Here is a 19,574-nt window from a genome sequence, read left to right on the forward strand (position 1 = left end):
AAAAACTCCAGCAAATTATTTTGTGCTTACCAACTAATTTTATGTTTAAAGGGAAAAGACCCCAAATACACTGAAGCAAAAAGGATGAAGTCACAGGACCAACACCACCCAGCTTCAAATCTTCCAGTACAGCTACAGTAATCAAGACAATGTGGTATTGGGGTAAAAAAAAGACAAACAGATTACTAGAATAGGAAACAAAGACTATAAATATATCCACACAGCTCCAGTCACCTGATCTCTGAGCAAGGGGCAAAGACAATTCAATCAAGGCAAGATAATCTTTTCCACAATGGTGCTGAAACAACTGGATATCCAAATTAAAAAAATAATATATCCAGTTTCAAAAAATTAACAGACCTGAATATTAAGTACAAAACTAAAGCTCCCAGAAGGAAAAAAATCTAAGTCACTGTTAAGTTTGACAATGACTTTTTAGATATATCACTAAAAGCATGAAGAATGGAACACATATACCTGATAAGGGACTAGAATCGAATACAAAGAACTCCTGGATTTTACTATGAAACTTAAAAACAACACTACTAGTCAAACAATACCCTATACCTTGTGCGGTTGTGTGAGTGCAGCCTGTTGAAATCCTTGCTTAACATATACTAAGTTGATCTTCTGTATATGAAGGTAATTGAAAATGAAACTCGATGAAGGGCGGGATGGGAGAGGGAGTGGGAGAGGGGAGAGCCGCGGGAGGGAGGGAGGTTTGGGGTGGGGGGAGCCACAACAATACAAAAGTTGCACTTTGTAAATTCACATTTATTAAATTAAAAAAAAAACTCCTCGAATTCAACAATAAGAAAACAGTGAATTCAAAAATGGGAAAAATATCCAAATAGGTTAAAAATACACAGAAATGGAAATAAGCATTTAGAAAAGGTGCTCTACGTCATAAGTCAGTAGGGAATTTGGAAATTAAAATAAGATATCACCAAAAACCTGTTAGAACAGCAAAAATTCAAAACACTGACAACAACAAATGCTGGCAGAGAAGTGAACGACAAAATTTTAATTCACTGCTGGTGGGAATGCAGCATGATACACCCACTGGAGCAGTTTCTTACAAAATTAAACACACTTAACCATGCTATTAAGCAATCTGACTCTTTGGAATTTAACCAAAAACTAGAAAACATACACCTACATAAAAATGTGCTCCCGAGGGGCTAGCACTGTGACTTAGGGGGTTAAAGCTGTTGTCCGCAGTGCAGGCATTCCATATGGGCGCCAGCTCCAGTCCTGGTTGCTCCACTTCTGATCCAGCTCCCTGCTAATGACCTGGGTGGGCAGTGGAGGATGGCCAAAGTGCTTAGGCCCCTGCACCCATGTATGAGACCCAGAAGAAGCTCCTGGCTCCTGGCTCCAGCCTGGCCCAGCCCTGGCTGTTGCAGCCACTTGGAGAATGAACCAGCAAATGGAAGCTCTCTCTCTGTCTCTCTTTCCCTCTCTCTGTGACTCTACCTTTCAAATAAATAAATCTTCAAAAACAAAACAAAACAAAACCAAACCCTGCACCTGAGTGTTTATACAGTAACTGCCAGCTTTTGGAAGCAACCAATATATCTTCCAATAGATGAATGAATAAACTGGTATATCCATATAATCAGCTAATACTATTCAGAGATATAAAAATGAGTTATCAAGCCACAAAAAGACATAGTGGAGGGGCTGGCACTGTGGTGCAGTAGGCTAATCCTCCATCTGCAGCGCCGGCGTCCCATATAGGCACTAGTTTGAGTACGGGCTGTTCCTTTTCCAATCCAGCTCTCCGCTATGACCTGGGAAAGCAGTGGGAGATGGCTCAAATGCTTGGGCCCCTGCACCCATGTGCGAGACCCAGATAAAGTTCCTGGCTCCTGGCTTTGGATCAGCGCAGACCCAGCCGTTGCGGCTGCTCCACTTCTGATCCAGCTCCCAGCTCACGGCCTGGGAAAGCAGTGGAAGATGGCCCAGATCCTTGGGCCCCTGCCATGCGCATGGGAGACCTGGGTGGAGTTCTAGGCTCCTGGCTCCTGCCTGGTCCAGTACTGGCCATTGTAGCATCTGGGGAGTGAACCAATAGACAGAATATCTCCTTCTGTCTCTCCCTCTCTGTTATTCTTTCAAATAAACAAATCTCAGCAAAGCTGAGCACCAGTGCACAGAGTCCCCATATACACACTGCTGCTCTGCAATCACAGCTTCCCTCAGCATCGACATCCAGCACCAGGATGGCGCATCTGTCCACCTGGAAACCCACTGACAGCACTGCCACGCAAAGTCCACCGCTTACATTAAGGCTCATGTGAGGTACATTCTTTGGGTTTTGACAGATGTGTAATGATATGTATTTACCATTACAGGATGACACAGGGCAGTTAGTTTCACTGCACTTAAAATCTTCTGTGCTCTGTCAATTCATCCTTCTTCCTTCTCAACCCCTGGCAGCAATGATCATTTTAAAGTCTCTGTAGATTTGCCTTCCAGATCGTCACACTGTTGGATTTATATGGGACTTTGCTGATTGCACTCTATCACTTAGTAACAGCCTGGAAGATCTCTTTTTGTGCTGAGTAACAGTCCATTGGCTGGACATGTCAGTTTATCCATTCACCTCAAATACAGATTGGTCAAGCTTTGGCAATCATTTGGGTAAACAATAAGAAACAATGTTGCTAAATCATATGCTTAGAGTGTGTTTAGGCTTTTTTTTTTTTTTTAGAGTCATATATTTGAAAGGCAAAGTTAGAGAGAGAGAGAGAGAGAGAGAGAGAGAGAGAGAGAGAGAAAGATATCCTCCACCTGCTGGTTCACTACCCAAATGGCTGTGACGCCCAGAGCTGAGCCAGTCTGAAGCCAGGAGCTTCCTCTGGGTCTCCCATGTGGGTGCAGGGGCCCTGCTTTCCCAGGCACATTTTTCTTGCAGCAATTATAGATCTCACAGCTGCAGGAAAACATTTTCGAGGCCACAACTATCTGAATAGCTTGGAAAGACAGGAGAATCAAGAAAAATGCAGGGGCTGGTATAGCAGGCAAAGCCGCCACCTGTGACACTGGCATCCCATATGGACACCGAGTTTGAGTCCTGGCTGCTCCACTTCTGATCTAGCTCCCTGCTAATGACCTGAGAAAGCAGCAGAGGAAAGCTCCTGGCGCCAAGCTTTGGCCTGGTCCAGTCCTGGCCGCTGCGGCCATTTGGGGAGTGAACGAGCTGGGAGAAGATCAGTCTTTCTCTTCCTCTCTCTCTGTTTTGTCCTCTTGCTCTGTAACTCTGCCTTTCAAAGAAATAAATTAAGAAAAAAATGTAGAAGTGTATGACTTCCTGAAAAATACAGTAAACACAATTTCCGTGGATAACTATGTCAAATGATACATGAGTATACTATCAGCCATCCCTCGAGCAGGCTGTGTGGCATTTGTGAACAATTCCAGTCGTGTTTAGAGTGATATTAGGAAGGCTAATGGTTGAAGAACATTAACAAGGTTTTGCTTTTTTTCCTACTCAAATCAATTATAAATTAGTTGCTTATATTCATGGTAACTAGTAGGCAATTCTCTGTCTTAATCTGTCTGATTTACCTTGTTCTTCTGTATAAGATGAAAATCTTTTCCAAAAAGCATGAGTGCATGTTCAAAGCTTCGGCATTCTTCCTCCGTCCATGCAGTCATTCCTTCTAAAAAACATTTAAAACAACATTTACTGGCATCAAAACTCTTACATGAACCACTGATTTTCAGTATGTTGTCCTTTTTGTAAAACACAAAACACACTGCGTGCACACACACATATACATTCTGTATATGGGAAATTTCAGTGTGCTGAAGTATCCATATTATAAATCTTATCAAAAAATCTAGAATACAAAAATATAAACGTTTTTCTTCTGTATTTAGGAATAAGAATTTACCATTTCCCCCACAAATCTTGCCTGTGTTCTTAACAATGAGTACACACTACTTCTAGCTGGGGGAGGGCTGTTTTATTTATGGGAAAAAATGCCTTATTTTGATCTTACCTCAAATCCATAAGTTCTTTAATTAGAGATCATAAGTAAAATATAATCAATGCACATTTATTTAAAGTTAAAAACACATCTGGGAACATAAAAGAGACAGTCCATGCTCTCAAAATACTAAACCCCATTAAACTTCCCAGATGTTAATGTTGAGGAATTCAAAATTTGCTTGGGGCAGTGACCTGGAAGGTCTTCCGAGAATAACAGCATAGACTTAAGAATCAATTTATTATTCCCCTTTATCTCTAAAGAATCTCACTCCATGATACTGGGATCCAGGTTCCCAAAGCCATTTAGAGTAGTCTGCTGGGGTCTGGTGCTGTGGCACAGTGGGTTAAGCCTCCTCCTGCAGGGCATCCCACATGGGCGCCCAGCTGCTCCACTTCCAATCCAGCTGCCTGCTAATAGGTCTGGGAAATAGCAGAAGATGGCCCAAGTGCTTGGGCCCCTGCACCCAGAAGAAGCTCCTGGCTTCTAGCTTTGGCCTGGCCCAGCTCTGGCTATTATGGCCATTTGGGGAGTGAATCAGCAGATGAAAACCTCTTTCTCTCTCTCTCCTTCTTTCTCTCTGTTAACTCTGCCTTTCAAATAAATAAGTAAATCTTTTTTTAAAATTTAAAATAAAGGTATGAATAGGTTCAACTAAAGAAGTTAGTTTTTTAGTTTTGAGAGCTTGAAACAATTTTTCAAAGAATCAGTTTCTATAAGGGAAAACATCTCAATAGACTATTTCAGCCTGTAACTTTAAATGTACTATTTATAGTTTTATATTTTTCTAAACCATTTATGTATTACTATTATTTTCACTCTGTAGTGTTAATGAAAACAAAACAAAAATGACAAAAACATTGAAATAAGTTAATCATTTTCCAGGTATAGATAAAACAAAATCTAAGCATTGTAAAAATGTTATTATATGATTACTAAAAATATATCATTTGCAATAAATTTAATGGAATATACTATACATATTTCTTTTTTTACTCTTTAATCTCCTTTTCATTTCCTGTCTGGTTGAAAAAAAAGAAAAAGAAAAAATAACTTTTTTTCCAATGAAGTCATAAAATCATTCTTTTTTTTTTTTTTTCTTTTGACAGGCAGAGTGGACAGTGAGAGAGAGAGACAGAAAGGTCTTCCTTTGCCGTTGGTTCACCCTCCAATGGCTGCCGCGGCCGGTGCACCACGCTGATCCAATGGCAGGAGCCAGGTACTTCTCCTGGTCTCCCATGGGGTGCAGGGCCCAAGCACTTGGGCCATCCTCCACTGCACTCCCGGGCCACAGCAGAGAGCTGGCCTGGAAGAGGGGGGCAAGTGGGACAGGATCCGGCACCCCGACCGGGACTAGAACCTGGTGTGCTAGCGCCGCAAGGCGGAGGATTAGCCTAGTGAGCCGCGGCGCCGGCAAAATCATTCTTTTTAAATTACTTTGGATACACTGTCATCCCTGGGCTCTGCTTTGTTTTGTAACTATTTCTTCAAGAAAGTGGAGGTGACATAGGGCTAACTAATTTGCATTTGGACAGTCTCTGGTACATCTAAAAAGAGAGGGCAAGGAAAGGAAAAAATTACTTGCTATGAAGATGAACGCAGATCTTATAAAAGTGTTATAGGTTTACTCTGTCCTTTTTGATACTTAGCTTATTCTGATCCCCAATGACCATCCCATTACTTCCCTCTCTTGAACCCGTGTTCCTTACCTTGAGATGCCTTTCCATTGCAGCAGTACCTTTCAATCGCTTCTTTTATATTATGGTTACACTTGAGAAGTTCATATAAAGCCTAGGAGATCGAGAGGGAAAACTACTCAGTAAAAATTACCAAAGTTCACATCCAGCAGCATTTTAAAACCACAAGTACCTAGTGAGAGTCCTGACAGGTACTGGCTGAAATGCCTGCTGCTTTCAGGCCACCTTAGGGCAAGTGCGCCCGGGGAGTCAGTCTACACGGCATCCCGCGGACGGACTGCTAATCCGTGAGCCTGCTCATCTTCATTCTGCCTCTCAGAAGCCATCTATTAATACCACATTTTTTTAAGATCTATTTATTTGAAAGGGAGAGTTACAGAGAGAAGGAGAGGGAGGGAGAGGGAGAGAGAGGGGGACAGAGGGAGTCAGAGAGATCTTACATCTGGTGGTTCACTCCCCAGATGGCCACAACAGCTGGGGCTTGGCTGGGCCAAGCCAAAGCCAGGAACCTGGAACTCTAGCCTGGTCTCTCATGTGGATGACAGGGACCCAAGTACTTGAGCCATCTTCTGCTACCTTCCCAGGCACATCAGTAAGGAACTGGATTGGAAGTAGAGCAGCCAGGACTCGAACCAGCACACAAAATGTGGTTTAACCTGCTGCACCACCACAGCGGCTCCAGCAGTATCATTCCTGACTTTATTTTTTCATTTTTTTAAATTGTTAGGCCTTTCTGAACAGGGAAATTCCCCCATTTTCAATTCCAATTGGGAGAAATTAGAATTATCGTCTGTCTGCTGATGTCATTTCCTGCGTCGTTTAGTTCTGATGAAAGGGAATATCATCAGGCCTGGAAAAGAATGGGCACTTCAGTGACTGGGGCTTTATTACGGCCTCAGTTAATTCTACTATGAAAGGTATCGTTTCTTAAATTATAATTTCTTCCTTTTCAATCTGTTTGGAACTATGAATATAATGAATAGAGGCAGACAGAATTCTACTGAAAGTTTAGTAATGATTATCAAACTTCCCATGAAAGTTTTGAGGAAAACTTTAGAAACAATTTTAGTATATAATAGATTACATCAGAAACAGCCATCTCAACAGCTGCTAAAAAAAGCACCTGATTAATCAATATTCCTTCCTAAATTTAAAAGAACAAAAACTGTAATAGTTTTAAGTAGATGCATACTGCCTTGCTACAATGTAAACAGCCTATATTAAACCAAGGACCAGTATTATTCTTAATGTAAAAACTTAGATGTGTTATTTCTATCAAAAGCAGGCTCAAAGTTATTATTATTACCAAATGTCTTTGAGAGTTATGGCTAAGGGGTTAAGCTATGTAGCAGTAATAAGAGCAATATTAAAGGCAAGGAAGAAACAAAACTACAATTTAATAATGACCTTAAGCTAGAAAACTACTCCATAAATGAAATTATAATTTTTCAATTAAAATATTGATAAATTTTTTAAAACTAGAAAACCTGAGAAACTAAAAAATGAAATAAAGTTTCGGTAACTTAAGATAAAATAAATTTTATAATAACTGGTATTTCTCAACATCAATAATATACAACTATAAATATAACAGAAATTCCACCTATAATGCCATTAAATCTCACATACACATACATTCTCAATACAAAAATCCAACAGGATTTCTTTTTGGTAGCTGACAAAACTACTTTTAAGATAAGCTATTATGGCTGGCGGCGCGGCTCACTAGGCTAATAATCCTCTGCCTGCGGCGCCGGTACTCTGGGTTCTAGTCCTGGTTGGGGCGCCAGTTCTGTCCCAGTTGCTCCTCTTCCTGTCCAGCTCTCTGCTGTGGCCCAGGAAGGCAGTGGAGAATGGCTCAAGTGCTTGGGCCCTACACCCGTGTGGGAGACCAGGAGGAAGCACCTGGCTTCTGGCTTCAGAATGGCACGGAGCGCCAGCTGTAGCAGCCATTTGGGGGGTGAACCAACGGAAGGAAGACCTCTCTATCTCTATTACTGTCTAACTCTATCTGTCAAAAGACAAAAAAAAAAAAAAAAAAGATAAGCTATTATGACTTCTTTGTTATTCTATGTGACTTGGAATTAAAGTTTGAGTCTACCTACTTATGGGTACTCACTAGTCGTGACTACAGAGGTTGGGGACATAGAAGATATGGAAAGGGGTAAAATGACGTCAAAGAGGCAAAACTAGGGACATTCAAAAACCCTTAATAGGCGACACTCACAACCCCAGCACCTTACACGAACCAAAGAGTACTCCGCAGCTACAGGTACGTTACATGCTTGACAAATGCTCCTAAATCAAACACCCAGTATCTTAACACATGTTACCTTTTAATCACTTCCTAAATAAGGAATAATTCAAATACCTGTAGCATGAAATCTAAAATTCCAGCCACAGAGACAATGTTTAAATAAGCGATATTATAAGGAAAGGATGGAACATACAGTCGTCAAGAATGAGACCATTAGAGAATTTTCAATCGCAAAGGAAAATATTAAGTGATGAAAAGGATATAAAATGGTATCTAAAGGAAAACTTGTGTATATATGTAGAAAAAAGACCAGAAAAGACAAAACTATGCAAAGTTGTTCACCTTGAGGTCTCAGGATTATGCTTTCTTTAAAAACCAGTACTTGTATTTTGCAAATTCAAAAACTGAATCCAAAAAGGAATTATCCAACTTACATGTGAGAAATACTTGAATTAAACACAGGAAATCGAGAAGATACTTTAGGTTAGCTGCTGTTTCAACAGAAGTTGAAGTAAGCATACCTGTTCATTGTCCCTTGTGTGTGTTCCTGCAGCCATCTTATCCATTACTTTTTCATTTCCAGTCCTTAATGAGGTCTCAACAAGGTACTCCTTTACTTTACTCTCCAAAACCACATCTGGACGCCAAAGTAACTGGTCTTCATTTTCATACACTGATAAAGAAAATCCCATCAGCATATTAAACAGACTGAACACACTGAAAAATGGACATTAACTGTTCTTCTTCCTTAATAGGATGCTATCCACTGGGACAACTGAGTACACCACTAATTTAATTGTCTATCAAGTGGAGCCTTCACTAGCTTTAAAACAAAAAAATGTTTTTTACAGTAATATGGGCTCAGGGCCGGCACTGTGGCATAGTGGGTGAAGCCGCCGCCTGCAGTGCCTGTATCCCATATGGGTGTCAGTTCAAGTTCCGGCTGCTAACTTCCAATTCTCTCTCTCTCTCTCATTCTGACTTTCACATAAATAAATAAATCTTAAAAAAAAAAAAAAAAAAAGGTCATATGGGCCAGGGGTTTCAGCAGCCAGAGGAACTTTTTTAGTGGTTGGATTTATTGAGAAATCAGAAGGCTTCCATGCCCAGCAAAGTCTAATGTAAAATCCCACATACAGAAGAGTGTGTGTGTGTGTGTGTGTGTGTGTACGCTCTTATAATAAACAGGTAAAAAAAAAAAAGTGTATGACTTCACTGGTATTTTCTCTTAAATTCCCTACATTGCTCTGTAAACTGTCTGCAGGTTAAAAACTGCAAACAAATAAAAGCTAAACTATCTGGTAATAATGAAATACCTAAGAAAGTCCTATTTTCCCTTTATTGATGTCTTCCCAAAAGGAGAATTTTTTTATTTAAGGCAGGAAGCAGATCAAGTGAACCTCTCTTGGGAGGTTTCTGGAAAGAAAGGGAAATAAGTAACAGAACTAAACTTTTCACAATCTTACTGAGACTTAGAATGAATGAAACATTATTATAATAAGCAAAGTTTATATTTACTAATGCATTCTACACTTTACAGCTTTTATTTACACCATAAAGCAGTCCAGATGCCACAAGTATTTATCTCAGTATTTCACGTGCAACACACTTCTCAAGTACATAATAAATACTAAACATAGGGCCAGGGCTGTGGTGTTCCAGGTGAAGCTGCCACATGTGACACTGGCATCCCCACATGGCTGCCATTTGAGTCCAGGTTTCTCCACTTCCAATCCAGCTCCCTGCTAATGCACCTGAGAAAGCAGTGGAGGATGGCCCAAGTGCTTGGACCTGTACAACCCAGATGAAGCTACTGGCTCCTGGCTTCCAGCTTCCTTCTGGCTCAGACCCAACCACTTAGGCCATGTGTGGAGTGAACCAGCAGATGGAAGACTTCCCTCTTTCTGCCTCTGCCTCTCTGTAACTCTGCCTTTCAAATTAATAAAAATAAATATTAGAAAAATAAATAAATGGATTATATTAACTATAACTAACAATTTATTGAGAGCTCATTAAGTACTAAGGACCATGATAAATGGCTTATGTTCACAAGTATATGAGGTAGACAGTATCATTCCCACTTAACAGGAAAGTTAAAAATTAAGTGTGCCTGTGAAGCAGTAAGACTGACTTTGAATTCAGAGTAGTTTCTGGAACCAGTTTCTTTGCTCTTTGGTTACAACAGAAATAGGTAAAAATAGTTTGGGTTTATTCCCTCAAAGATAGGAAAGGTATACCCTCCCTCCAGAATTGTTCAGAGTGATTACCGCTGTCATGTTTGACCCACGGACCTGTGGCAATCAAGCAAATACTAGACCTTGAAGGTGTGTGTGGCATCCGAAGGCCATTAGCTGTTGTCTGCTTCCTCTGGACAACTGTCCTCCCGCACTTTGGAAGCAGTTCAGAAGCATGGTGTTGCTAGTGGTGCTAAGGTTAATGACCCCACGGCAGTTAGGCCTCACTACTGTTTTTACAATTTTTAATTTATTTATTTGAGAGGCAGAGAGAGACAGACATCTCCTATTCACTGGTTCACTCCCCAGATGCCTATAACAACGGGACTGGGCCAGACTGAAGCTGGGAGCTGGAAACGCCATCTGCATCTTCCATGTGAGTGACAGGAACCCAGTTCCCTAAGCCATCCCCTGCTGCCTCCCAGGGTGCACATTATAGGCAGCTGAAACCAGGAGTAGAGCCAGGACTCAGACGACGGTGCCCTAGGATGAGATACAGGTGTCCCAGGCAAGGTCTCAACCACTCCTCCTTCCTTTAAATGGGAGCTGGGGTGGAGGAGGCGGGAATTTTGAGTGGCTTATGCTGCTTTTGCCATTGTTACTTCACAGAGACAAACCAATTAGGGACAAGGCCAAATGCCTATGGAACTATTCCAAACCTACTTGATTCCTGAGTTCAGCTGGGAAAATATACCTGCATTTTTATTTCCTACAACCTTACCTCTCCAGACTTTCAGAACCACCTACACCTGGAGCCTACCAAAAGCTGTGAGGGAAAACTGATCACAGGTAAGTAGGGGTGTCCTTGGAAAAAGTATCATATCAGAACCTTTATATTCTACCTCCGGCTCTTGGAGGGCCGGCGCCAGAAAATTCCTTCTAGTCCTTTTCCTCAAGAGTGTTTTTCCCACAGGATATCTTCCTTAACATTCTCACTGTATCAGCAAATGAAACTACTGCTCCCACGTGGGTGTGGGCCATGTGCTGAACCTGGGAAGCCCTCCACTGTTCTAACCAGCACTGAACATTCTGGCTAGGAAGTACCGTGTGTGTGCCTGGCACAGAGGGCAGGACGACTCTGAGTCTCTTGGTTAATGTGGCAACATTTTTCCTAAAATCAGACTTAAATATCCTGACTCAGGAAGCTTCTCTGGCCCCAAATTATCTTCATATTGCCAAGGTTGCTTAAATAATCAGGTATTTAAATAAATGTATTAAGTGGTAGTAACCTGGCCTACCAAACATCAAAATCCAAAGCTGTCCTTACCTTTCTCATTACCATCATACTCTCCAAGATAAGGGGGAATCTCTGCTTGATATTGTAAACCAATCATTATTTCCTACAGGGAAATTGAGAAGTAAAAAAACAGATTATAAAAAATATTTTAAAAAATTCCCAAACCATTAATCAGTTACTATAACTCAAAACAAAGTGTATCTTGCCATAAGAAAATTATCAGTAATCATTTCAGAAACATTTTTAAAATCACTTTAGTCCAAATGGTCTACTATCCTAAACTTACCTTCCTCAAATCTTCAGGTGAGTTACCACTGTCTGTTTCAACATCTTCAACCTCTGATTCCTTATCGCCATCATATGTAGTATTAGCTTAAAAGAAGATTTAAAAGGTTTTTATTGCCTATTTTTTCAGCACCTGAGAGAATGCCTGTAGTATTTTACAAAAATTAGTTAAATAAATGAAATCAATATAAATATACTAAAGTTTCTTTCTGTACTATTCTCACAATTAACCCTAGTCAAAATGAGACAGTGTAGGGGCTGGCACTGTGGCACAGTGGGTTAAGCTGCTGCCCACAGAGCCTGCATCCCACATAGGCGCCAGTTCATGTCCCGGCTGCTCCACTTCTGATCCAGCTCCCTGCTAATGCACCTGGGAAAGTGGTGAAAGATGGCCCAAGTATTTTTACTCCTGCACCCATGTGGGAGACTCAGAGGAAACTCCTGACTCCTGGCTTCGGATGGGCCCAGCATCAGCCATTGCAGCCATCTGGGGAGTGAACCAGCAGATGGAAGAACTCTCTGACTCCCCCCCACCTCTGCAACTCTGCCTTTCAAATAAATAAATAATAAATATTTTTTAAAAATGAGACAGTGTAAAGCCTAATAAAACACGTAGTATCTTTATAATTGCAATTATTATGGTGTGCTGGTAGGATAGTTTAGGAAGTAAAGTCAACTATCGTGGTCACCTTAGAAACAAAGTAAGGCAATGGCACTGTGATGACACTGATCCAGAAGGAGACACACACACAGAGTTGCAGACCACACTCGTCAAATTGTGCTTGCTCACATACCTAGGCATGTGTATGTGAGCTTGCTGACGGTTCTTCCATAAACATACCCCCCAAAATAAACGAGACTGTGTATAAGAAACTACTCAGTCCAAAACTTTTTTAACACTACCAATAAACACCAAGGAGTAACACCAAGAACTAAAAGGGGAAAAAAAGTTAAATAATCACTAAAATTTGTGAGCCCTGATACATTTTCAAATCAGGAGAACAAAGGCCTTTTAACAGAAACCCAAAAAAAAAATTCTATAAAATTTCATGAATAAGACTGGTTACTAAAGCAACATGTGTGTCTTGGGAAAGAAAACACAGAGCCTTGCAAAACTAAGAAAACATTTCAATTTTCATGGCATATTAGTACACCTCTATCCCAATAAAAAGGTTATGATTTTGCTTGGATTACAGTAGCATTTTATCTCAACTATATAAAGCATTTAGAATGTTCTGACACAAACCACTACATAAAATAAAACTACTCAAACTATACTATCAATGCTAACATTAGTTAGCAATGATTGGGTTTCTTACATCGTAAAGGCCTGGGGAAGAAATCCGAAGTTTCGTGGGAAGTCACAGACGGCATCAGATCATCTGCAGAAGACTGAGTTTCCTCATCATCGCCTGACAAGAGATCCTTTGCTATTTCTTCCTGGAAGAACAGCAAAGTGGTGCTAGAGTTAGAGGTGATTATACACCATCATTGAAGACAAAGAGCTTCTTACCACCCAAATACAACTAAGAGCTAGTGGAAACCCCTCTAGTTTCGAGACAAGTAAATTCAATAGCATTTTATTTTTAAATTACATGTAATATTTAATAATATATGATAAATAGTAATAGCTGAAGTGCTATTATACCCTTATAACAACTTGCCTAATTATAGAGTATATGAAAAGCTGACTGTGAAGTTGCAGGCTAATTTCTAGTGAATTTATAAGAAACATAATCTGACTTCTATGTAGTTGACACATGTACTACCTGCCATTAATAAGTAAAACAAAACAAAAGTCTCCAAATTCTCCTCTTCTGACCATTTAAAAAGTCCACATAACGACCAGCTCGCCTGTCTGAATGAACTCCCTAGGAAGCACACGGCAGGACTCCCACAGGACTCCCTACGCTGCTGACTGGGCACGCTCACTGAGCTCTGTGGCACACTACAATCACATCTGACTGAAAAAGGCGACAACTCAACTCACAGGAAGAGGCTCCAAGCTGCACTCCCTCTCCCCATCTGAGACCTGAAAGGCAAAAGGGAACTGCCCAGGGCTCTGAGAACAGAGCCGCGGCTGCACGGGCTGCCCTGGGCGAGCACTGTGCCTCCCACAAGCAGCCTGTGTAGGACAAGTCACCAAGGCCTGGGCGGCTGGCACTACCAGAGCAGGTTTTAACCACTCCACGCCTAAGCTGGCTTGGTCTGAAGATGTCTCGGGGATTTAGTAAGCAAGACATTCATTTGTCTACAGAAGCAAAAGAAATCAAGCAAAAATTAAGCTTAGATAAAATGTGTCTATGCAGGAAAGAAGAAAAAGCTGTGGGGCGGGGAACTCAGCATGCAACACAGCACACAGCTACCACTGCTCTTCAGAAACTATGATCAAAGCAAAACAATTTCTTAATCAATTACCCAAATAACAGCCATGATCACCAAGAAGTTTACGTTCCAGATTTTAAAAATGCTTTCAGTGAAGGAAAGCTAATAAAAACAGCCAGTGGTAATGGATCTTGAATTTCTCTTTAAGGTGCTTGTACTTACTTTGTCCAATGTCATATCTGGTAATTCATCGGCAAGTTCACTTGGGGAGCTATTTGCACTGGAGTTTGCAACTGCTGGAATTGCAGGTTCGTAGCCATAGAATGCCAGTAAATCTTCTAGCGGCATATTTCCTTCCTATTCAAGCCAGGGCAGAAACAAGAACTCAGTAGATACCACATACTGAACTGCAGATAAATCGAGATGTCCTTAAATTCATACAGCTATCATCAAAACCAAGTTAGAATTTTTCTTTTTGAACTGTTGTCAGAACCAGGATTAAACACCTGGAACTATAAATAGTGTATTAGCAAAAGACTAACAACATCTTAGTTTTTATTATCTTTTCACTTCTTAAAAAATTCCCCAAATATCTGCTCTTTAGAGCAGACTATTTTTTTAAACCTTTCATGTTAGTATAAAGATTTGCCTTGAAAACATTTCCAATTAATCAACCAAAAGCTTCATGAAAATTAGTTTGCTTCCTTGCCACGAAGGAACACGTGACTACCTGGTTTATTCTTCACGTCAGTCAGAGGATACCTAGAGGCAGCCTTCGCTGAACATTTATTAACACCGGCAATATTTATATATTAATGTCCAAAGCATAATTTTCCTTTTTGTAGTCCGTGATATCCGTTACTTTATACCAGTTTTGTTTCTAAACAATCACCTGAGGAAGGCTGCATTATCACCTTCTTACAGGTGAAAACACTGAGGCTGTGTTCTGGGTTCAAATCTCAGCCCTTCAGCTCTCTTACTGGCTGAATGGTGTGGGCGACGTTAACTACTCTGGCTAGGCTGCCAGACAGCTCTGGGAACGGAGTCACACGAAGTGAGCTGTGCGTCCGTGCCACAGGGAAACCTCCATGAATACTTTTTCTCCCAACGCAAAGAAGCCCTTGGTGGTGACCAGAGCCAAACTTCAAGCCACTCCACAGCCCACCCCCTCTGGCTCAGATGGGTCACCATATAACCGGCGCCCGCACTGCAGCCCTGGCTAACCACCCGTCAGTAGTAGTTTCCCAAAACCTGTTTCTTTTATTTTTTTTTAAAGATTCATTTTATTCACTTGAAAGGCTAAGAGACAGAGAGGGAATTATCTTCCGTCTGCTGATTTACTCCCAAAGTGGCCAGGGCTAGGCCAGGCCAACACCAGGAGCCTGGAACTCTGCCCAGATCTCCCATGTGGGTGCAGGGACCCAAGGATCTGGGCCATCTTCCTCTGCTTTCCCAGGCCATTAGCCAGGAACTGGATTGGAAGTGGAGCAGCCGGGACTCAAACCAGTGCCCATATGGGATGCTGGCATTGTAGGCCATGGTTTAACTAAGTCACAACATTAGCCCCAAACCATTCCATTTCATACTCCCTCTTTGAGCTGGGGAGACGCAACCCTCCCTCATCATGCACTGAAGGACCACCTCGACCCACTGGGCTCTAGTTACTCTGCTGAGTGCTACTGGCTATGAATTTAAAAGTGGAATTTACACAAAAACCCCTGCTCTCAAGGAATTCAGTCTTAGTGGAGAAACTGATTAGTTAACAATTCTAACACAGTGTGGAGGCTGTGACACCCAGATTCGGAACTGGCACTATACATTTAGAACACGGAGAAGAGAAGATCTACGCCCAGGAATAATGGTTCAGGCTACTGAGGCACACACAGAAGACGAAGGCTGAGCAACCTCTTGAAAGAGGAAGAGGCTTTGACAGATGAGAGCTGCGTCCCAGCAACACGTGGTCCACCCTCAAAAGCAACGTCATGCACCAGGAGGCCGCCATGCTGGCTGCTCTACAACACAGGCACTGCCCTTGGGAGCTTACAGACTGGCAGGGGGCGAGGCAGTCCCGACAGCACACAAATACAGAACTGCCAATGACGAGCGCAAAGGAAACGAGCCGAGGCCCACTGGAGGACCAGTCTGATGTGGCAACAAGGGAGAGACAGCGAATGGTCTGCAGCTGAGGCAGCCAGGTCCAGGCACGGGAAGTAACACACGAGGCCTCCTGGAGGCTTCCCACTACGCTGTGACCAAAGCTTGGTCGGCAGAGTGAGCGCACTTCACTTGAGAGGAGAACAGAAACAAAGACAGGACCAGAGCACAAAGAGCTGCATGGCCAGGGCAAGGGGAGGCCACTGAGGAGTACAAATGACATGTCATTACTCCTTCTAAAAATACTGGGTAGCTTCACAAAGACAAAGTGGGTGGAGGGCATGGAGAGACACGGGGAAGCAGGGAGATGGCTTCAACAGCTTCTTGCTGGGTTAGGCAGTGATACAAACATGGAGAACACTGCCTAGAGTAGCCATATTCCGAGGTGGGAACGAGAGAGACAGAAGAGCAGCTCCCAGGTAGCTATTTGAGCAACGGCCTAGAGCAGTCATTTTCACTGAGACAGAAAAGACTAAAGGAAGAAGAGGTTTTTAAAGTAAAACAGTCAGGAGTTCTGCAGAGGACACAGTTAAGTTTGACAGGACTAAGAAACATCCAAGTAGAAAAGTCAAGTTGGCCAGGAGCCTGGAGCTCCAAGAATCAGGCTGGGCTAAAGATATAAATCTGGCATTCATTAGTTAGATGGTATTTAAAGCCACCCGAGTTGATGAGCTCATCCACAGAGAGTACAGAGAGAAAAGAGGGGATCAATGAAGTATCAGAGGAACTTTCAGGTATACTGCGACCCTACCAGCAATGGGGTATATCTAAAAAATCTAAAAATCTCAAATGTGCTTTGCATTTTGGACATTATGTTCCAGGGGAAGCAGAACTACAGCCTGCACTAAGAAAGGGAATATCTGAATGAAATCTAGGGGAATCTGGTTCTTGACTTACTTGGTAGAGGGAATGAAAGTGACACAGGAGTCTAAATGGATGCCAGGTTTCTGGTCTGAGAAGTTGGAGAGTTGTAGCATCACTATGAGACAGAAACACCAGACAATCAACTCGAGGGTGAGACGGCAACGATGAGTTTAAGCTGAAGCAGTGGGCAACAGTGAGAAAACAAAAGCTAAAACCTTGAAAACACCAGTTAAAATATGGATAAGCAAAAAAGAGGATGTAAGTAAGACACAGAGGGAAACAGCAGAGTTGAATAAGGGGAAAGTGAGGGCTGGCACTGTGGTACAGCAGGTAAAGTCACTGCCTGCAGTGCTGGCATCCCATATGGGCACCAGTTCATGTTCTAGCTACTCTGTTTTTTTTTTGTTTGTTTGTTTGTTTTAAAGATTTACTTATTTATTTGAAAATCAGAGTTACACAGAGGAGAGGCAGAGAGAGAGAGGTTGATGGTTCACTCCCCAGATGGCTGCAACGGCCGGAGCTGAGCTGATCTGAAGCCAGGGGCCAGGAGCTTCCTCCCCGTCTCCCATGCAGGTGCAGGGGCCCAAGCACTTGGGCCATCTTCTACTGCTTTCCCAGGCCATAGCAGAGAGCCAGATTGGAAAAGGAGCAGCCGGGACTAGAACTGGGGCCCATATGGGATGCTGGTGCTTCAGGCCAGGACATTAACCCACTGTGCCACAGTACCAGCCCGCCATCTACTCTATTTCTGATGCAGTTCCCTGCTAATGGCCTGGGAAAAGCAGCGGAAATGGCCCAAGTGTTTGGGCCCCTCACATCCACAAAGCTCCAGGCTTTGCCTTGGCCCAACCCTGGCCATTGTGGCCATCTGGGGAGTGAACCAAAGGATGGAAGATCGACCTCTCCCTCTCCCTCACCCCTCCCCATCCTCTCCCTCTCTCTCTCTGTCATCCTCTCCCTCTGTAACACTTTCAAAATAAATAAATAAATCTTTAAAAAAAAAAAAAGGAGTAGGGGAAAGCAGAATTACACAAGCTCAAGAAGACACAAATATGGAAAAACCAGGGATGTTCATTTGGGTCAAATACTAGAGAAAAATCAAGTGAGAAAAAAAAAAGAGAATTCTTTACGTCTGGCCATCAGGAACTCCTGGTGACCTCGCAGAGCAGTGGAAGGAGCCGAGCCAAGGACCAAATGGAAGGGAAGAAAGTACATAGAGGTCTCGGAAACTTGGCTGCAAGAGGAGGATGACGGGGAGCAATACAGGGTCAAGAGAGAATTTCCTCAAAGCGTGAGAAATGTGTGAGGAGGAGTCTACGTTAAAATAATAGAAGAGAGAGAGAACAAACCAAGGGCAGGAAGGATGGGACCCAGGGCCTGACCTGGGACACAGCATACTTCTGTGAAATAACAGAAGGATACAGAAGTTCAGTCTGCATACGAAGAGAGATAGGCGCTTCCAGGCGGTCTCTGATGAAAACCCCTAACTGCTCTACAAAGACCCAAGCTTGACCATCTGAGTGGAACCCGCGCTAATAAATTCAAAGGATGACACTACAAAGGCTCTCTGGAGGGGGCTGGTGTGAAAACAAAAATTAGCTGTAGCAAAGTTTTTGAAGCAAAACTGGGAAAGGTGAATCCACTGTCTGAAGCACCTGACAAACGAGCTTTCTACTAAAGCATATTAATAAAGCATTTAGTCCTTTGAAGCGTAAAAACCATGTTCAGAACTGAATTAGTAAATCTCAAAATCTCCGAGGATCTATGGAAGGCTACATCAGCTCAGAAGTTTGATCCAGCACTTTATCCCAGGTACGAGAATTTTTCTCTTGTTTTTTTCCTTTGGTGTTTTGCTGAACCTATTTTAACTTTTAAGGGACACAGTCTAGTTACACTCGCAACTGTATTGCTTTATAAGTCAAAGGGTTCACAGCAGTTACAGTACAAGATTTGGAGGCAGGGGACCCACTAACTGCTAACCATGACCTCGGGCAAATCACCTAACCTCTTGCACCACCATTTCTTCATGTGCACAAAGGAAAACACCGTCACATCCTCGAGCCTATGATGCACACCAGTACCACAGGGATATAGTCCACTATCAGAATACAAATTTCCCTTGCCCCCACCTATGCTGTCTGAATGAATGGCACACCTCACAATCAACAAGGCCTCTGTGCCAAGGAAGCAATGCCAGTACTCATCTGAATGGGTCAAATGGGAATGCATACATTTGTACATAATCAATTTTATAACTAATGTAACACCTGTGTGACACCTTACAGTGGAGGATACAAAAAAAATACGATTTTTTTTAAAAAACGCTTTCAAAAAGAAAAAATATTTTCTCATTTATTTATGCTTTTCTGAATTTTTTTGGAAATTTCAATATTTATAATAAACTGGGAAATATAGAAATAAAAAAGAAGAACTCTTAAAGAAGCTGTAAATCTAAACATAAAATTATTAAATTAAAATAAGCCCTCAAAAAGGAGTAATAAAGGGTTGGCACCATGGCATAGC

General features: G+C 42.1%; 1 protein-coding gene across 8 annotated transcripts in view; it reads right to left on the reverse strand.

Annotated features, from left to right (window-relative positions):
• Positions 1-19,574, reverse strand: part of MIER3 (MIER family member 3) — a 33,751-nt gene that overhangs the window by 6,081 nt on the left and 8,096 nt on the right. For 5 of the 8 annotated variants that reach the window (XM_070056718.1, XM_070056722.1, XM_070056715.1 and 2 more), the window contains 7 exons: positions 14,256-14,390; positions 13,028-13,148; positions 11,710-11,795; positions 11,454-11,526; positions 8,474-8,625; positions 5,708-5,789; positions 3,574-3,668 (listed from right to left, as the gene is read on the reverse strand). In XM_070056718.1, the coding sequence (XP_069912819.1) occupies positions 3,574-3,668; positions 5,708-5,789; positions 8,474-8,625; positions 11,454-11,526; positions 11,710-11,795; positions 13,028-13,148; positions 14,256-14,390 (744 nt within the window). The remainder of the gene's footprint in view (positions 1-3,573; positions 3,669-5,707; positions 5,790-8,473; positions 8,626-11,453; positions 11,527-11,709; positions 11,796-13,027; positions 13,149-14,255; positions 14,391-19,574) is intronic. The other 3 variants (XM_070056720.1, XM_070056716.1, XM_070056719.1) reach the window with 1 other exon arrangement.

This window comes from Oryctolagus cuniculus, chromosome 14, assembly GCF_964237555.1.
Source record: "Oryctolagus cuniculus chromosome 14, mOryCun1.1, whole genome shotgun sequence".
Classification (NCBI taxonomy): domain Eukaryota; kingdom Metazoa; phylum Chordata; class Mammalia; order Lagomorpha; family Leporidae; genus Oryctolagus; species Oryctolagus cuniculus.